Source organism: Mustela putorius, unplaced genomic scaffold, assembly GCF_011764305.1.
Source record: "Mustela putorius furo isolate JIRA1106 unplaced genomic scaffold, ASM1176430v1.1 tig00000275_pilon_pilon_pilon, whole genome shotgun sequence".
Classification (NCBI taxonomy): domain Eukaryota; kingdom Metazoa; phylum Chordata; class Mammalia; order Carnivora; family Mustelidae; genus Mustela; species Mustela putorius.
In genome coordinates this window covers 6276690-6290999 of record NW_025421341.1, presented here as the reverse complement: position 1 = coordinate 6290999, position 14310 = coordinate 6276690, and the positions used below count along the sequence as shown (strand labels likewise).

General features: G+C 44.9%; 1 protein-coding gene across 6 annotated transcripts in view; it reads right to left on the bottom strand.

Annotated features, from left to right (window-relative positions):
- SPATS2L (spermatogenesis associated serine rich 2 like) overlaps window positions 1–14310 on the bottom strand; it is a 165413-nt gene that overhangs the window by 59354 nt on the left and 91749 nt on the right. For all 6 annotated transcript variants that reach the window (XM_004772186.3, XM_045078523.1, XM_045078526.1 and 3 more), the window contains one exon: window positions 551–659. In XM_004772186.3, the coding sequence (XP_004772243.1) occupies window positions 551–659 (109 nt within the window). The remainder of the gene's footprint in view (window positions 1–550; window positions 660–14310) is intronic.

The window sequence follows — 14310 nt, the reverse complement described above, 5'->3', positions numbered from 1 at the left end:
TCCATGAACAAGGACACCATCAAGTAAAGGACATGTTTATAACAAACTGGAAAGACTGGTGGATGATGGAATTAATATCATTATAACAGGTAGCTTTTGGAAACTAGCTACAATCTTCTTCTTCTTCTTCTTCTTTTTTTTTTTTTAATGAAGGGAAAAGAAACCCCAAATCCTGCTCTTACTGAGTATGTAGATGTGTTTTTAGACCTTAGCATATTTTGGGAGTGCCTGGGTGGCTCAGTGGGTTAAGCCTCTGCCTTCGGCTCAGGTCATGATCTTAGGGTCTTGGGATCGAGACCCACATCGGGCTCTCTGCTCAGTGGGGAGCCTGCTTCCTACTCTCTCTCTCTCTCTCTCTGCCTCTCTGCCTCCTTGTGATCTCTGTCTGTCAAACAAACAAATAAATAAATAAATAAAATCTTAAAAAAAAAGCTTTGCATATTTTTATGAGAATTAAAATATTAGGAACGAATTGTTATTCAATGCATTTGGGGGAAAAAATTCAATGCATTGAGAAGACACAGAAGAGTTAGGGGTCACGCAGACTTACCATCCACGAAGGCTTGCACTGCTTTATCTACGTTAAAATCAAACTGTTGTAGCACCAGGACGATTTCATTATTGCTTTTGTTGGGAACAACTGATCGAACTGCATAGATCTATAAAGAAAAAGAAAGATAAATACTTTAAATATCGTTCACCCATGAATCTCTCATTGGGATAGAACTGTAACTGTTAGAAAGGCCTTGCAAAGCCAACTGGTCTCTCTTCGTGCCATTAGGCGGACTCGGGCATTTCAGACCAGTGAAGATTCATCCTAGTAATCACCTCGATACCCTTTTTATTTATGTACACATTTTCACAAAGAGCTCCTTGTGGGGACTGTAGTAGTAAGTGTGAAAAGCCAGCTCTGGTCTTGCGATCCGCCTTGCCCCCAGCTCACCCACCCCAGCCCACCCCCAAGACTACAGATGCGTACAAGATGTGTTTTCAGTGAAGACACAGATTGTTTTCCTCTCCACTGGCTCAGGGGCTATCTTTGGAAAACGGACAGAAGCAGCCTCATGCCTCAGCTTCTCTTATCTGCACAGTGGAAACAGTCATCTCAAGGCTCACATAAGTGTGTTGTAAAACTCCACCAATGTTTACAGAGATATAAAAACGTGGGGCATTGTACTTTTGAAATGGCAAGCTTAGCACATTTCTGAAAATCAAACATTCAAAACATTGTAAAAGTAAATACCTATATGAGGGCTAAGGATTTCCACAGGTTAAGTTGATAATAAAATTTTAATGGCCAGATGTATTTCTTAATCAAATTTAGCACATGTTCTTTACTAACAGAACTGGTTGACCTCTATCCCACAGAACTTGGAATTATTACAGGATGCACTACTTATTTGAGCAAAACTTAGCTCACCCAGCTTTCTTTTCTTTTTTTTTTTTAAAGATTTTTTTTATTTATTCGACACAGAGAGACAGCGAGAGAGGGAACATAAGCAGGGGGAGTGGGAGAGGGAGAAGCAGGCTTCCTGCTGAGCAGGGAGTCTTACCAGGGGCTCTATCCCAGGATCCCAGGGCTCAATCTCGGGATCCCAGGATCATGACCTAGGCCAAAGGCAGGTGCTTAACGACTGAGCCACCCAGGCACCCCCTCACCCAGTTTTCTAAGGTGGGGATTTCCTTAGCTTCTAGTGATAGATTCTAGAGTCTGCGTTGTGCCAAGGTCATGTGGTATCCATAACAGTGATCACGAAAGGGCTGCAGAATCCTGACATGTTTTCATCAATGGTTCAAGTGTGGCTAATGGGGCTTTGGAATTACATACAGTTTACTGTAATCAAATCCAGGAGTGATGGATTATATGGGTATGATATGTGCAGTGTGACTCTAGTGACCAGAACGTTTGGTTAAGCAGCGTAGCCTGTTTTCTAATTACGTCAGAAAACGGGCAGCCTCTTTCACACAGATCTGTACACAGGAGTATTTAGATTATTACGAGCAAACAGCACAAGCTATGAATATCTAACTTAAGAGAGGTCTGACACTACTGATCAGAAAACTGGTTTTGAAACCTGACATTCATAAATGCCACATGTGGGTTTTACTGAGGACTCTAATATTTGTATGTATGTGACTCAAGATTCCTTTAATTTTTTTTTTCTGTTCTCACCTTTTAGGATTCTTAGCTTTTTAGCTTACACATTAAAAAAGCTAACTTCTTCAGATATAAGTTCTTTCTCACTTTTTCTCCTTTCCCTCTTTAAAGATCCATTCAGTGAATATTTTTTTGAACGCCTATTGTATGACAAGGCACCAAGCTTCCTGGAGCTTAGAGACTAAAGAGGGATGTATACATTGATCAAATGATCACACAAGTGAATACATACTTCTACATTGTGATTAATGCCATACTGTCATATAACAGGGTGACTTGACATTACATATGCATGCTAACATCTGAAAGACAAGTAAGAAGAGACGGGTAGGAGGTAAGGGGAAAAGCATTTTAGGTAGAGGGAACAGCATGACTGAGGACAGAGTCCCAGATGAGGAAGGAGTAGCTGGAGGGGAGGGAGGCGGGTGGCTGTGGTTGAGGCTTTCATAACAGAGGATGAGGCCAGTTGTGGGCAGGGGCTAAATCCTGCAGGGCCTACAAGGCCATGCAAAGGATTTAGGTCTTATGGGCATCCCTCAACCATTCTTTCTTTCTTTCTTTTCTTTTCTTTTTTAAAAAAATATTTTATTTATTTATTTGAGAGAGAGAGAGAGTGAGAGAGAACATGAGAGAGGAGAGGGTCAGAGAAGCAGGCTCCCTGCCTGAGCCGGGAGCCCATGTGAGACTCAATCCCAGGACCCTGGGATCATGACCTGAGCCCAATGCAGTTGCTTAACCAACTGAGCCACCCAGGCACCCAACCATCCCTTTCTTCTTCATTGGGTTAGAAAAATAGCTTTCTCACTCTATTTCTCTGTAATTGTGTAAGTTAAGGTATTCAGTACATTGATTTACTAATTTATATCCTGAGAGATGATTAGCAACACAGTATTAGCTAACACCTCTATTCTGTCACATAATCACCATTTCTTTTTTGTAGTGAGGACATTTAAGATCTACTCTCCACAACTTTCAAGTATATCATAGAACATTATTAGCTATAATCACCACATTGTACTTTAGGTCCCCACAACTTGGTATCCTTATAACTGGAAGTTTGTGCTCTTTGACTCATATCTCCCCATTTCTCTGTCTCTTTTTTAATGAGAACCTGAGAGAAAAACAAGAACAAAAACACCTTCATCCAGCCAAGGAAAGTGACTAATAGTGTGTGTCCAATAACAGATACAATTGACCTAGTAGTTCCTAGTCCGTTGGAGTTATGTATGAACACTACATTTACCCCTCTAATGTAGTTCTTTTATTTATTTTTTATTTTTTAAAAAGATGTATTTATTTGGCAGAGGGACAGAGAGTCTTAAGCAGACGCTGTGCAGAGTGCGGGGCCTGACTTGGGTAGGGCTGGATCTCAGGACCCTGAGAACATGACTTGAGCTGAAATCAAGAGTCAGACGCTTAACCGACTGAGCCACCCAGGCGCCCCCGGAGTTCTTTTAAATAAAATTCTAGCATTTCAAGCGTTTCAAGGTTGGTTAGCATTATCTAAAATTTCTTAATAATTATCATTATCATTACTTTATCACCCATACCCTTCTATATAATGCAACGATCAGTTATTAATTCCATTAATTGCATTATAATTACATTAGATCAAAGTTTTCAATCTACCTGTACAATTGTGTGATCGTAAAGACCCAGAATTATGGAATAAACATAAAGGGACTGCTGTCCTTGCCTCCAGTCTCTCCTCTGCAAAACACATTTTATTATGTTAAGGTGAAGCACAATACACAAACCATAGCATATGGAGACAGTTCTTTTTTAGGCATTTATACGAGTCTTGCCTATTCCTCTTTAAAAGGAATAAAAAATAATAATCACAGTCAGATATAGAAAACATCTATCCTTGTCATTTTATATATTCCAACTCTAAACATATCCTAAGAAAATTGCCAATAACTGAGTTCTGATATCAAATCTAACTATGAATATTGCCTACAGTCCTCAGAGGAAGATCCCTAAGACAAGAATGTCCTGTTAAAGAAACAGAAAAAAGAAAAGAAAAAAGGATTTCTGCCTATCCTTAGGCATTCCACAGCGATGTTGAATTCTATTGAATTTCTGCGCCAAGCTCTGTTTGCTTTCATCACAGGGCTTGGGTAATGGGAAGACAGTACTATTGTCTTTCCACCTTCCTCTTTATAAATCCACGACCTCTATTTTCCAATGAAGACGTTTTTGGGAAAGATGGAGAAATCCTGTGTGCTCCTGTGTGCGTGTAAAAATACAAGCACCTCGGGGTGTCACTGTGCATGATGCAGGACGCGTGAGAAGGGGTCCGAGCATTTCCATCTAAACAAGACCTCATGGTGAAGTAGCTCCAGAAGAAGGAGTGGGTTACGGAGAGGCTGCACGAGAGGCTGCCTCTGCGTTTGGAAATGAAGCTCCCGGAGGAGCGGATCAGTGAACGCACGACTCCCGGGGGTTCGCATCCCGGGAGCTCACACAACTCGCGCCCGCAGCGCCTGTTTCGCAGAGCCCGTTTCTGGCGCGGCTGCACACGCGCGGCCTCTGCTTCGCTGCCACAGCCCAAGCCGGTGTGGCTGCCGCGGCCGCTGCACCCAAGGCCCTGCTGGAGCCGCGCCCGCCGGGTCCCTGCCGGGTTGTCCCGCCCGCGACACCGCTGTCCCTGAGGTGCGGGGCGGGCGGCGCGGGCTGCGGGGGGGGGGCGGGGGGGCGTCGGGACCGCGAAGGCGGCAGCGGCCCATTCAGCGACCGCTTGCGCTCTCTCGAACCCCTGCTCCCTTGCTGGGCTTCTCCTAATTTAAGTCTGATTTGGCAAATTCAGTTTGCCATTGAGAAATGTGCCTTTTGCGCCTCCGCAGTTGCTCGGATTTTCCCTTCCGCGTGGTGGTCTCCCCTGCCGGGCTCTCCCGGGGGCTTTCTGTCTGGCTGGGCAGGCTCGGCCCGGGCTGCCTCGCGGCGCCCCGCCGGGGTCCGCCTGCTCCAGGAGGCCAGGCCCAGGGGCTTGCACAGACGCTGCTTGGTTTCAGCTTCCCACGGAGCCCACCTCCCCTGGACTGGAGTGGTCCGGGCTAAGAGCGGTCCGATGGGCTCGCTCCCGGTGTGCATTCGCGGAGCCTGTCTGGGATGACTGCTTAGAAATTCTTCTTGGCTTACTGATGAGTCACTTAGACTATGTCTGAGTTTCAAAAATGGTTCTCAGACCAGGGTTTTCAATGCACTACACAGCTCTGTGATCGGTGAAGCAGACCCAGTATTCTCCAATAAACATAACACAACCGCTCTCTCTGCTTCCACTGCCGCCCACCCCCGCGAATTCGCTGCGAGGCTGCCATCAGGCTACATCACTCAAGTGTGATCACCACCGTTCCTCCCCCTCTCTTACGAGGAAAGCTGTGGCTCTACGACGTAGCATTCAACCTGCGCTTCCAAGCTGGGTCGGGCTCGGCCCAGTATCAGCTCCCACCCCCACTGCTGTCGGCTTTGCCCTTGACAGGAGAGGCCTCTGCTTGTCCAAATCGTAGAGGCCAGCTGAAATGCCATGTGTCCCATGAAGTCCTTTCCTAGCCCCGCCCGAAGTGACCCCACCCCCTTTCACTTCCCGCAGCCCTTCTCAGTCGGTCGGCGTCTCTTCACACCCGGTACCTTCCGCTCTCTGCCCTAAGTGCGCCGGTGCTGTGGTCACTAGACCGTAAGCAACACGAGGGCACGAGTTCTCTCAGACCTTTCTGCATAATCAGTGCGCCCACCCTGGCCGACCGATAAGGCACCTAGTAGGTACTTAGCAACTCTCTGTTGAGTGGGAGAATGCCAGCCTGTAGCTAATATCCGGCTGCTGTTTTGGGGCAAAGGAAGATCCTGCCCGCAGGTTTAGCCCTACCCACGGCTCTGCATTTACCATCCACAGTAACGGGGCGGGCAGCGGGGAGTCAGTCGACTGTGGTGAGGAGAATGTGTACCTAAATTTCAGTAACAGAGATGAGAAGGCTATTTAGGAGACTTGATCATTTTATTTCCTTTTAGGTACTCATAGGATTTTGTGAAATTTTAAAAATATGAAATAGCACAGTAATTGGCTATCATTCCAAAGGCCAGCCCAGGGGACAGATAGTGGTTAAGCTCTCCCTAAGGCACGGGCTCTGAGGATGCCCAGGGGACCCGGACACAGTTCCTGCCCTAAGAGGGACAGTGGAGCAGTGGGGCAGAACCGTTTGTACCTGGAAGTGTACAGCAAGCCCGTGCTGTCTTTATGATCACGCTGGGGTACTGCAGAGAAAGAAACAGTAACTTTTGCCCAAGGAGGGGGGAATACTTTACAGAGGAGACAGCCAAATATCAGAGGGAGCTTTGGAATTGAACAGACCTATGGTCTATTCTTGACCCGGCTACATGCTAGCTCTAGGACCCTGGATGCACTGCTTAAATTGTTAAAATTTGGTTTTGTAGCTGTAAAATGAGGATATTACCTGCTAGGGTCTCAATAAAAATGAAAAGAGATGATGCATGTCAAGTGTTTGATATAGAATTTGGCATATATTAGCTGCTCAATAAATTTTTAAAAGCATTGGCACATTTACATTGGGCCACGAAGAAGAAAGGTCCCTCTGGCATGTCTTTGAAATGGAAAGAACATCTGGCCAGGGTCATGGCCAAAACTTACTTGGTTTCCTCTCTTCTTAAGAAACTTCCCACACAGCCTCATTGAACGGTCAGTGGACCTAAGGCTCTCCTCATTCCCTCCCTCTCCTGCAAGCTGATGCACCATAAGGAAGCCCATCTCGAGGGTAACTAACAACATATGCTTTCTCCACCCCCACCCCCTGCTCCTTCTTCCGTTACTGATTCACTAAATGCCTTCTATGATCAGGCACTGTACTAGTGGCTGGATACAGTAGCAACAAAATAGTTAAGGTCACAACAAAGCTATAGAGGAAAAGACATGGAAATGTGTACACTTAAAATGTATATAATTGCAGCTCGTGCTAAGTGAGTGATATGAAGGAAGCAATCAGGATGTAGTGATAATGATCACAGGGGTCAGGAAGTGGCCTGGCAGAAAAGACAAGTGAGCTAATCAGATTGTCAGCCTGGGGAGTCTGGGCTCTTCGACACTGGGAGAGAACAGAGTGGAGATGAAGAGGGCTGTTTTGGAGCTGCCTGACGTCCTGCCTTCCTGCTTCTTCAACTTTTCTTGAAGTCCCATGAGACCCTACCAGACCTTTCTAATAACCTCTCTTGTATTTGTCCTAGTTCAAGAGGGTTTCACTTTCTAGACTAAGCAGCAAGTGCCTAGCTGCAACACAAGCAGCTAGGGCTGAAAATAAAAAGAATAAAGCCAAATAATTGATTCAGTTGGCAAAGGGAGAAATGGACGATTTTACAGATAAATTCAGTTAGGATGTGAAGGACAGAATGGAGAAGGCCCATGAGCCTGGTTCACGTACCTCTTCCTGCACGTGTGTTGGTGTCATAATTTATGTGACTACGTGTCCCACTGGGATAGGAGCTCGTCAGTGAGGGAGACCTTTGTTTCATGTTTATGGGGGCCTAGAACAATGGGTGGCATTCAGTAGATGATTCATAAATGTTTGTTGAGTAGATGAATGACCAACGGTATGAACTGAAGGAAGTAGGGAGTCTAGTAAGATGGCTATGGAAATAGCCCAGTTTCATTTTTTTTTTTCCAGTGCATTTCTGAAATTCAGCATGAAGTATGACAGTATTTTATTTACTTATTTTTAAAGATTTTATTTATTTATTCGATAGAGAGAGACATTGAGAAAGGGAACACAAGCAGGGGCTGTGGGAGAGGGAGAAGGAGGCTTCCTACCAAGCAGGGAGCCCATTGCGGGGCTCAATCCCAGGACCCCAGGATCATGACCTGAGCCGAAGGCAGATGTTTAATGACTGAGCCACCCAGATGCCCAAGTATGGCAGTATTAAAAAGGATTCGAGCCCCAAATGGGAGGAGTACCTCCTAGGTCCCAGGCACTGTATGTGGCTCATCTTAGCCTTGAAGAGCTTGCAATCTTGTAGCTTAATCTCCTCCCCTACAATAAGGACAGCAATCAAACAGCCAGCAACCTCCTTTTCACATCAGCAAGAACCAGAGTTATTTATGGGTTTGCCATTCCTGCAACTTTGAAAGGAATTTTATAATCAGCTTTGGTCACATTTCTCAAATGCTGAGCCGTTCGGAGATGCCTTAAAAACAGCTCATCTCTGTACGTTCTGCTTCACTTGCTGGACCACTACTATCATCTACACACTAATGAAGGCGCTTCTCTTATGAATCTTCTTGAGGAAGAAAATACTCTTTGTAAACCAGCACCTCTGCATCCCGGGTAATTCTATAATTTAATTGCCTTTTTTAACATCTACTTTCTGCCAGCAAAAAAATATGCATGAGGTGTTGTCATTTTCTACTTGGCTGACTTTTGGGGAATTAACACCAGGGGTACAAATCAAAATTAACTTTTTTTTTTTTGCAGGAAACCAGGATTAGAAGGAATAATGAAGATTTGGAAGTGGAAAAAATGCAATTTTCATAGGATCATGGGAAGTTTAAAGTAGAGAAGATGTTAGAGATAGGCTAGTTGTGGCTTCTCAAACTTTAAAGTACATTCAGGTCACCTAGGAATCTGATCAGAATGCAGAACTAATTCAGACGCTTGGGGCAGAGCCCCAAATTCTGCATTTCTAATAAGCTCCCAGGTGATGCAGATGCTGCTTGTCCAAGGATGTGGTAGGCATAATAATGGCCCCCCAAGACATATGTGTCCCAGTCCCCCAGAACCTGTGAATATGTTAGGTTACATGACAAATTAAGGTTGCACAGAATCAAGGTTGTTAGTCAGATGACATTGAAATGGGGAGATTATCCTGGATTATCTCAGTGGTCCCAATACGATCACAGGATCCTTGTAAGTGGAAGGAGGGGGAAGAGAGTCAATGGTCAGAGTGATGCAACGTGAAACGGACCTGACCGGCCGTTGCTAAGTCTGAAGATGAAAGGGGCCATGACCAAGGCATGCAGCTTTTAGAAGCTGGAAAAGGCAAGAAAACAAATTCTGCAACTAGAGCCTCCAGAGAGGAACACAGCCCTTGCTGACATCTTGATTTTAGCCCAATAATAACCACTTGGACTTCTGATTTCCAGAAATGGAAGATAATCCATCCGTGCTATGGAAAGCTACTAAATTTGTGGTGATTTGCTACAACAAAGGGAAACTAATACAGTGGTGTGCAACTTGAGGAGCAAGGTCTACCCGTTTCTTCCTCCTGGTAGGGGAATGTCTTTCGCTTGCTTGCCAACTGACCCCTTAAAGGGAAAATACACCTTCCAGGGGCATCTGCATGCCTCAGTCCATTCAGCATCTGCTCAGGTCATGATCTTGGGGGCCTGGGACAGAGCTCCAGCCCCGCGCTGGGTTCCCTTCTCAGCGGGGAGTCTGTTCCTTCTTCTTCCTCTGCCCCCCCAATAAATAAATAAAAATGTTTCTTAAAAAATACACCTTCTAAAGGGTAGCACTTCCATATTTTGAGGGAATTCTAACTATTCATTCAAGCCAAATTCTGTGAAGTAAAGGGACATGAATCTGACACAATCTTTGCCCCCAGGAACTGACAAAACAGTGGGAAAATAAGGCAAAGTCATAAATAACAACCAGACAAGAGTCATTCTGACAACGAAATCCTCTCTGATTCACATGTTGTCTATGTTTCTATTCACCACGAACCCTCACAGGTTTCCTTTATTTTTGGCCTGGACTCTGGAAAAAGCCTTCTGATTGAGTTCTCTGGCTTGGTTTTTACCTCTCTCCAAACCATCTTAAAACAACCACTGCACAATAAATCTCCCCAAAATGGTTAAGTATGTTTATCTGACTGAGGGCAGGGGCCGGCAGTGAGAAAGAATTTGAGCAGAGGGAAGACAGGAGATGAATGGATTATGAAACAAAGGCCCGGAGGAGATGGGAGAAAATGGTATCCAAGTCCATGTGGAAAAGCAAACTCTGGAAAGGAGTGGAGTTTCTTCTCTCTCATTCTTGGAATTCTGAGAAAGGAGAGAAAGGAAGATACAATGCAAATTTGAGATTGTGAGGAGGAACTGTAAGGAAACTATTTGCTGACTGAGAGTTCTAGAGCTTGCTTCAGGCTTTAAAAGGTGGAAGAGGCTCAGAGCTGCCTTATGGGAAGGTGAGAGGACTTGTCTTAATAAAAGGAAGCACGAAGGGCAGGAGTGAGGGTCCACGAACGCCGGGCAGCACGGACCTGGCCTGATTTCCCCTAGCACTTCTCAGTAAGCCAAGAGCTGGCGCAGAGAAAACAATGCTTCAAGCGTACGAACCATAAGGAACACAGTGGTACATCTTAGGGCTCAGGAGATATAGACAGAGTCATAAATGCAGCTGATGGAGGGATCTGTCGTCTATGAAGGGGAATGACCGACAGAGAGTGGGGGAGGCTGAGGGCTGTGGGATCCTGCCGAGAACAGAGCTGATGTCGAAGAGAAGGGGAGGAAGAGAGACGTCAGTGATCACAAGGATGTTGATATTGCCAGTCGTTGGTCCTAGTCTTCTGCAGTGTAAATAGATCCTTTTCCTTAAGGTCAGCCCTTGGCTTTTCTCAAGGAACCAAAGTGTTCCGCAGAATGCCATCTTTTATGGAGTAAATGTCTGCTCTTCGTCAGGTTTTGTTGTTGTGTTTTTTTTTTTTAATTAGCAGTGTTCCCCAAGATTTTACCACCCTGGTCAAGCTCCTCTAAGTGTATCTGAAATGCGGTTCTAATTGAAGCACATTGTTCCAGAGCGTGAGGATCGGAGCAGAGGACTGTGGGCTGTCCTGGATGGGCTCCATTTATCCATGAGAGGAATCTAAGATGGCATTAGCACTTTCATCAATTACTGGCTGAAATGGGGACTTACTTTGCTACTAACACACCGTGGATTGTTTCTGCGACAAGTGTCCCCTGTCCTATACTTGTGCAGTAATTAGAATGCAAGGGTAGAATTTTGTATTCATCTTTGTTAAATTTTAATCTGTAAATCCCGGCCCATTCCTCCAGTCGGCTATTATCCCCTGGAACCTTGCTTTTGCCCGCCCCCCTCCACAAAACATGAAATGTATTAGCTCTTCCTTCTAACTTTGTATAATTTTTTAAATTAGTTGATGTCTTCTATGTCTTTCCCAAACTGATTTGAAGGTTTGGATGGGCCGGAGCCAAGTACAGAGACCAGAGTATTACAAGAACTTCCTTTGGAGCTGATGTTCACCTTTTAACCCATGTTTATTCATTCAGTCACCGTGCATGGACTTTGCTGAAGGCTGGACTGCACGCGGTGACAGGCACACCCCTGACCAGCTTCGGAGTTTACAGTGTAGGAAGGCAGATGTTCCGTGAATGTCACAAAGGGAAAATAAAGATGATTTGGGTGACAGCAACAAGGGAACCTATCCTTATCTAGAATCAGGGAAGCCCCATCCCAAAACTGAGGATGAAGGGTGATTAAGACCAGGAGAGGGTCGGGGGTGGGGTGGGGAGGAAGACATGGAGTGTTCTACAACAGCACTCAACCTCTAGTGATGGACAGGACAGAGTGACTAGAAGCACGCTCAAAGCCATGATGCTCCAGGATTGTGGGAGCATTAAATGTTAAAAGGAAGAGGATTTCAGATGAAGCTGGATGGAAAAGGCATGGGACAAAGTAGTGCAGGGCTCAGCAAGCCGTGCTGTCATTTTGAGCCTGATTCTGAGAGCAGGCCATTGAATGGTTTTAGCCAGAAGACAGTGACAGTTGCATATTTAAGAAGGTCACCGTTGTGTCTATAGAAATGAGCAGCAGGAGGTCAAGTGGACGGGATTCTAATGCCGTCTGTGTCCAGGGGACAGAAAACAGACCAAGATGGGAGCAGTGTAGAGGATGACTCCCAAATCAGTTGAGAGGAGTGACTGATGGGTGTTTGACTAGACGCAAGGAATGAGGAAGACGCAAGACTATGAATGAGCCAGGTTTCTGGCTTGATCACTCAGGTGACAGTGATGTCACTGGAGAGACAAGGAGTCCTGGTAGAGGGGAGCACCCTACCTGGGGGATTTATGAAGTCTCCACAGAAATACAACCTCTGAATCCGCACCTCCAAGGAGGAACCGAGCCAGGAAAAGAGACTTGGGCACTGTTGGCATCAGATAGCGGTTCTCAGCCATGGCCGCCAACTGGAAACATCTGGTGAATTTTAAATGTATTCCTACACCTGGGTCCCATCTCCAACAAGTACATCTGGGCCTGGTCATTGATTTTTTGTTTTGTTTTCTTAGTGATTCTAATGTCCCTCCAGAAACTGAGAACCACGAGTGAGAACTAGAAGGGAAGTCCTACATAGGTAAGGGACGGTGTGGAAGGAAAAAGAGAGAGGCTCGGGACAGACCTCTTTTTGGGTATGACTGCTCACCTGTCAACAGACTGACTTGAGTACACTACCTAGCCATCCATACCTCTCCATTATTTATGCAATGTCATAACTTCACAAGTATCCGTTCTAGTTTAGGACACTTTTGTTAGTGTTAGAGAGGCTACTCCAGATATCCATTGCTTCCTAAAGAGTCACCCCAGAACTCTGTGGTTTAAAACAATAATCAATCTGTAATTTTCCAACGTTTCTGCTGGTCAGGAATTTGGGAATTCAGCTGTGTAGGTCTGGCCTAGGGCCTCCTGTGCAGGCAGGTGGAGGAGCAGGCAGGTGGGGCAGGCAGAGGGACGCAGGTGGGGTCCAGCCAGCACCGCTCTCTCTCCTTATGGAGACTCAGGCGTTCTCCACATGGGCTCTCCTTATGGGCTAGTCTGGGCTTCCTCACAACATGGTGGGCTTCGAACAGTCAGAGTGTCTATATGGCAGCCCAGAGGACCAGCACGAGTGTCCCAACTGGTAAGAGAGAGGCGGAATCACCCAGCCTTAGAAGTCCCATGGCATTCCCTCCTTTTCACCGCTTTGGTTAACCAGTTCCAAAAACCTAATTTTTAAAAAAATTTTATTTATTTATTTGGCAGACACAGATCACAAGTAGGCAGAGAGGCAGGCTCCCCGCTGAGCAGAAAGCCTGATGTGGGGCTCCATCCCAGGACCCTGAGATGATTACCTGAGTCGAAGGCAGAGACTTTAACCCACTGAGCCATCCAGGCACCCCCAAAACCTGCCTAATTTTAAGGGGAGGGGCCCAGAACTCAACTCTCAATGGAAGAAATATTGTTAAAGCTATTGGAGAATACAGTCCACCTCAAAGGGTTAAAAACCACCACCACCACCCAGATTTCTTTCCATCAGTTCTAGGTCTACTCTTTGTCAAGTCACTGAACATTTGAGGGGGACAAAAGCAAATTAATTGAACCGTTGTTGTAATACCAAATGGAAATTGATAGCTTAAAGTTATATAACTTCTTGAATTCCTAGAACTAACCTGATGACTTGTAGAGCAAGAGACATTCAAATGGAGTTTTCTCCTATCTATAGAAATAGTAAAATTAATAGTAAAAATCAGATAACCAAAGTATCTTAATTCTTTTAATTTCAGTCCACGATAAAATTTTCATATTAGAATTCTGACCTTTAATCTGACACCTGCAGGTTTAAAAAATATATCAAATGGCTGCTATTAGCAGCTGTGGTACCTCTAATTCATACTGAGATAAGAAATGAGCTTTATGCCTATTTTATTTTACCGATTTAGCTAGCACGGATTCAGTATACACCTGCATGTTTACTGTAATTGTGCTCGATTCCTCATATTTTTCCAGAACTACCAGTTACATTTGCACATAATTTAGAGCATGGCGAGCCCCCAGTCTGTTGGAAGTGTTTTCATCCAGCCTGTTACACCCACACAGTATTAGGACTTAGGTAAATATTCTGTCTAGCTACTTTCTCTGATTAATTCCACATTTGGGACTTACTAGTGAGGACAAAGTAAATAAATAAATAAATAAATGAATAAATAAAAGGCAATGTTATTTTTACAAGGGATTTTGTTTTTGAGATGTTAATCAGAATAGAAAAGTAAGATGCTTTTGATTGATCTTCTGCTTCTTAGACTATTCAGTAAAAATCTTTCCTCCTTTTCTTTGGAGTTTGAGGTCTCCACTTTGGTGGGGGAAAAAGATAATTCCTGACAT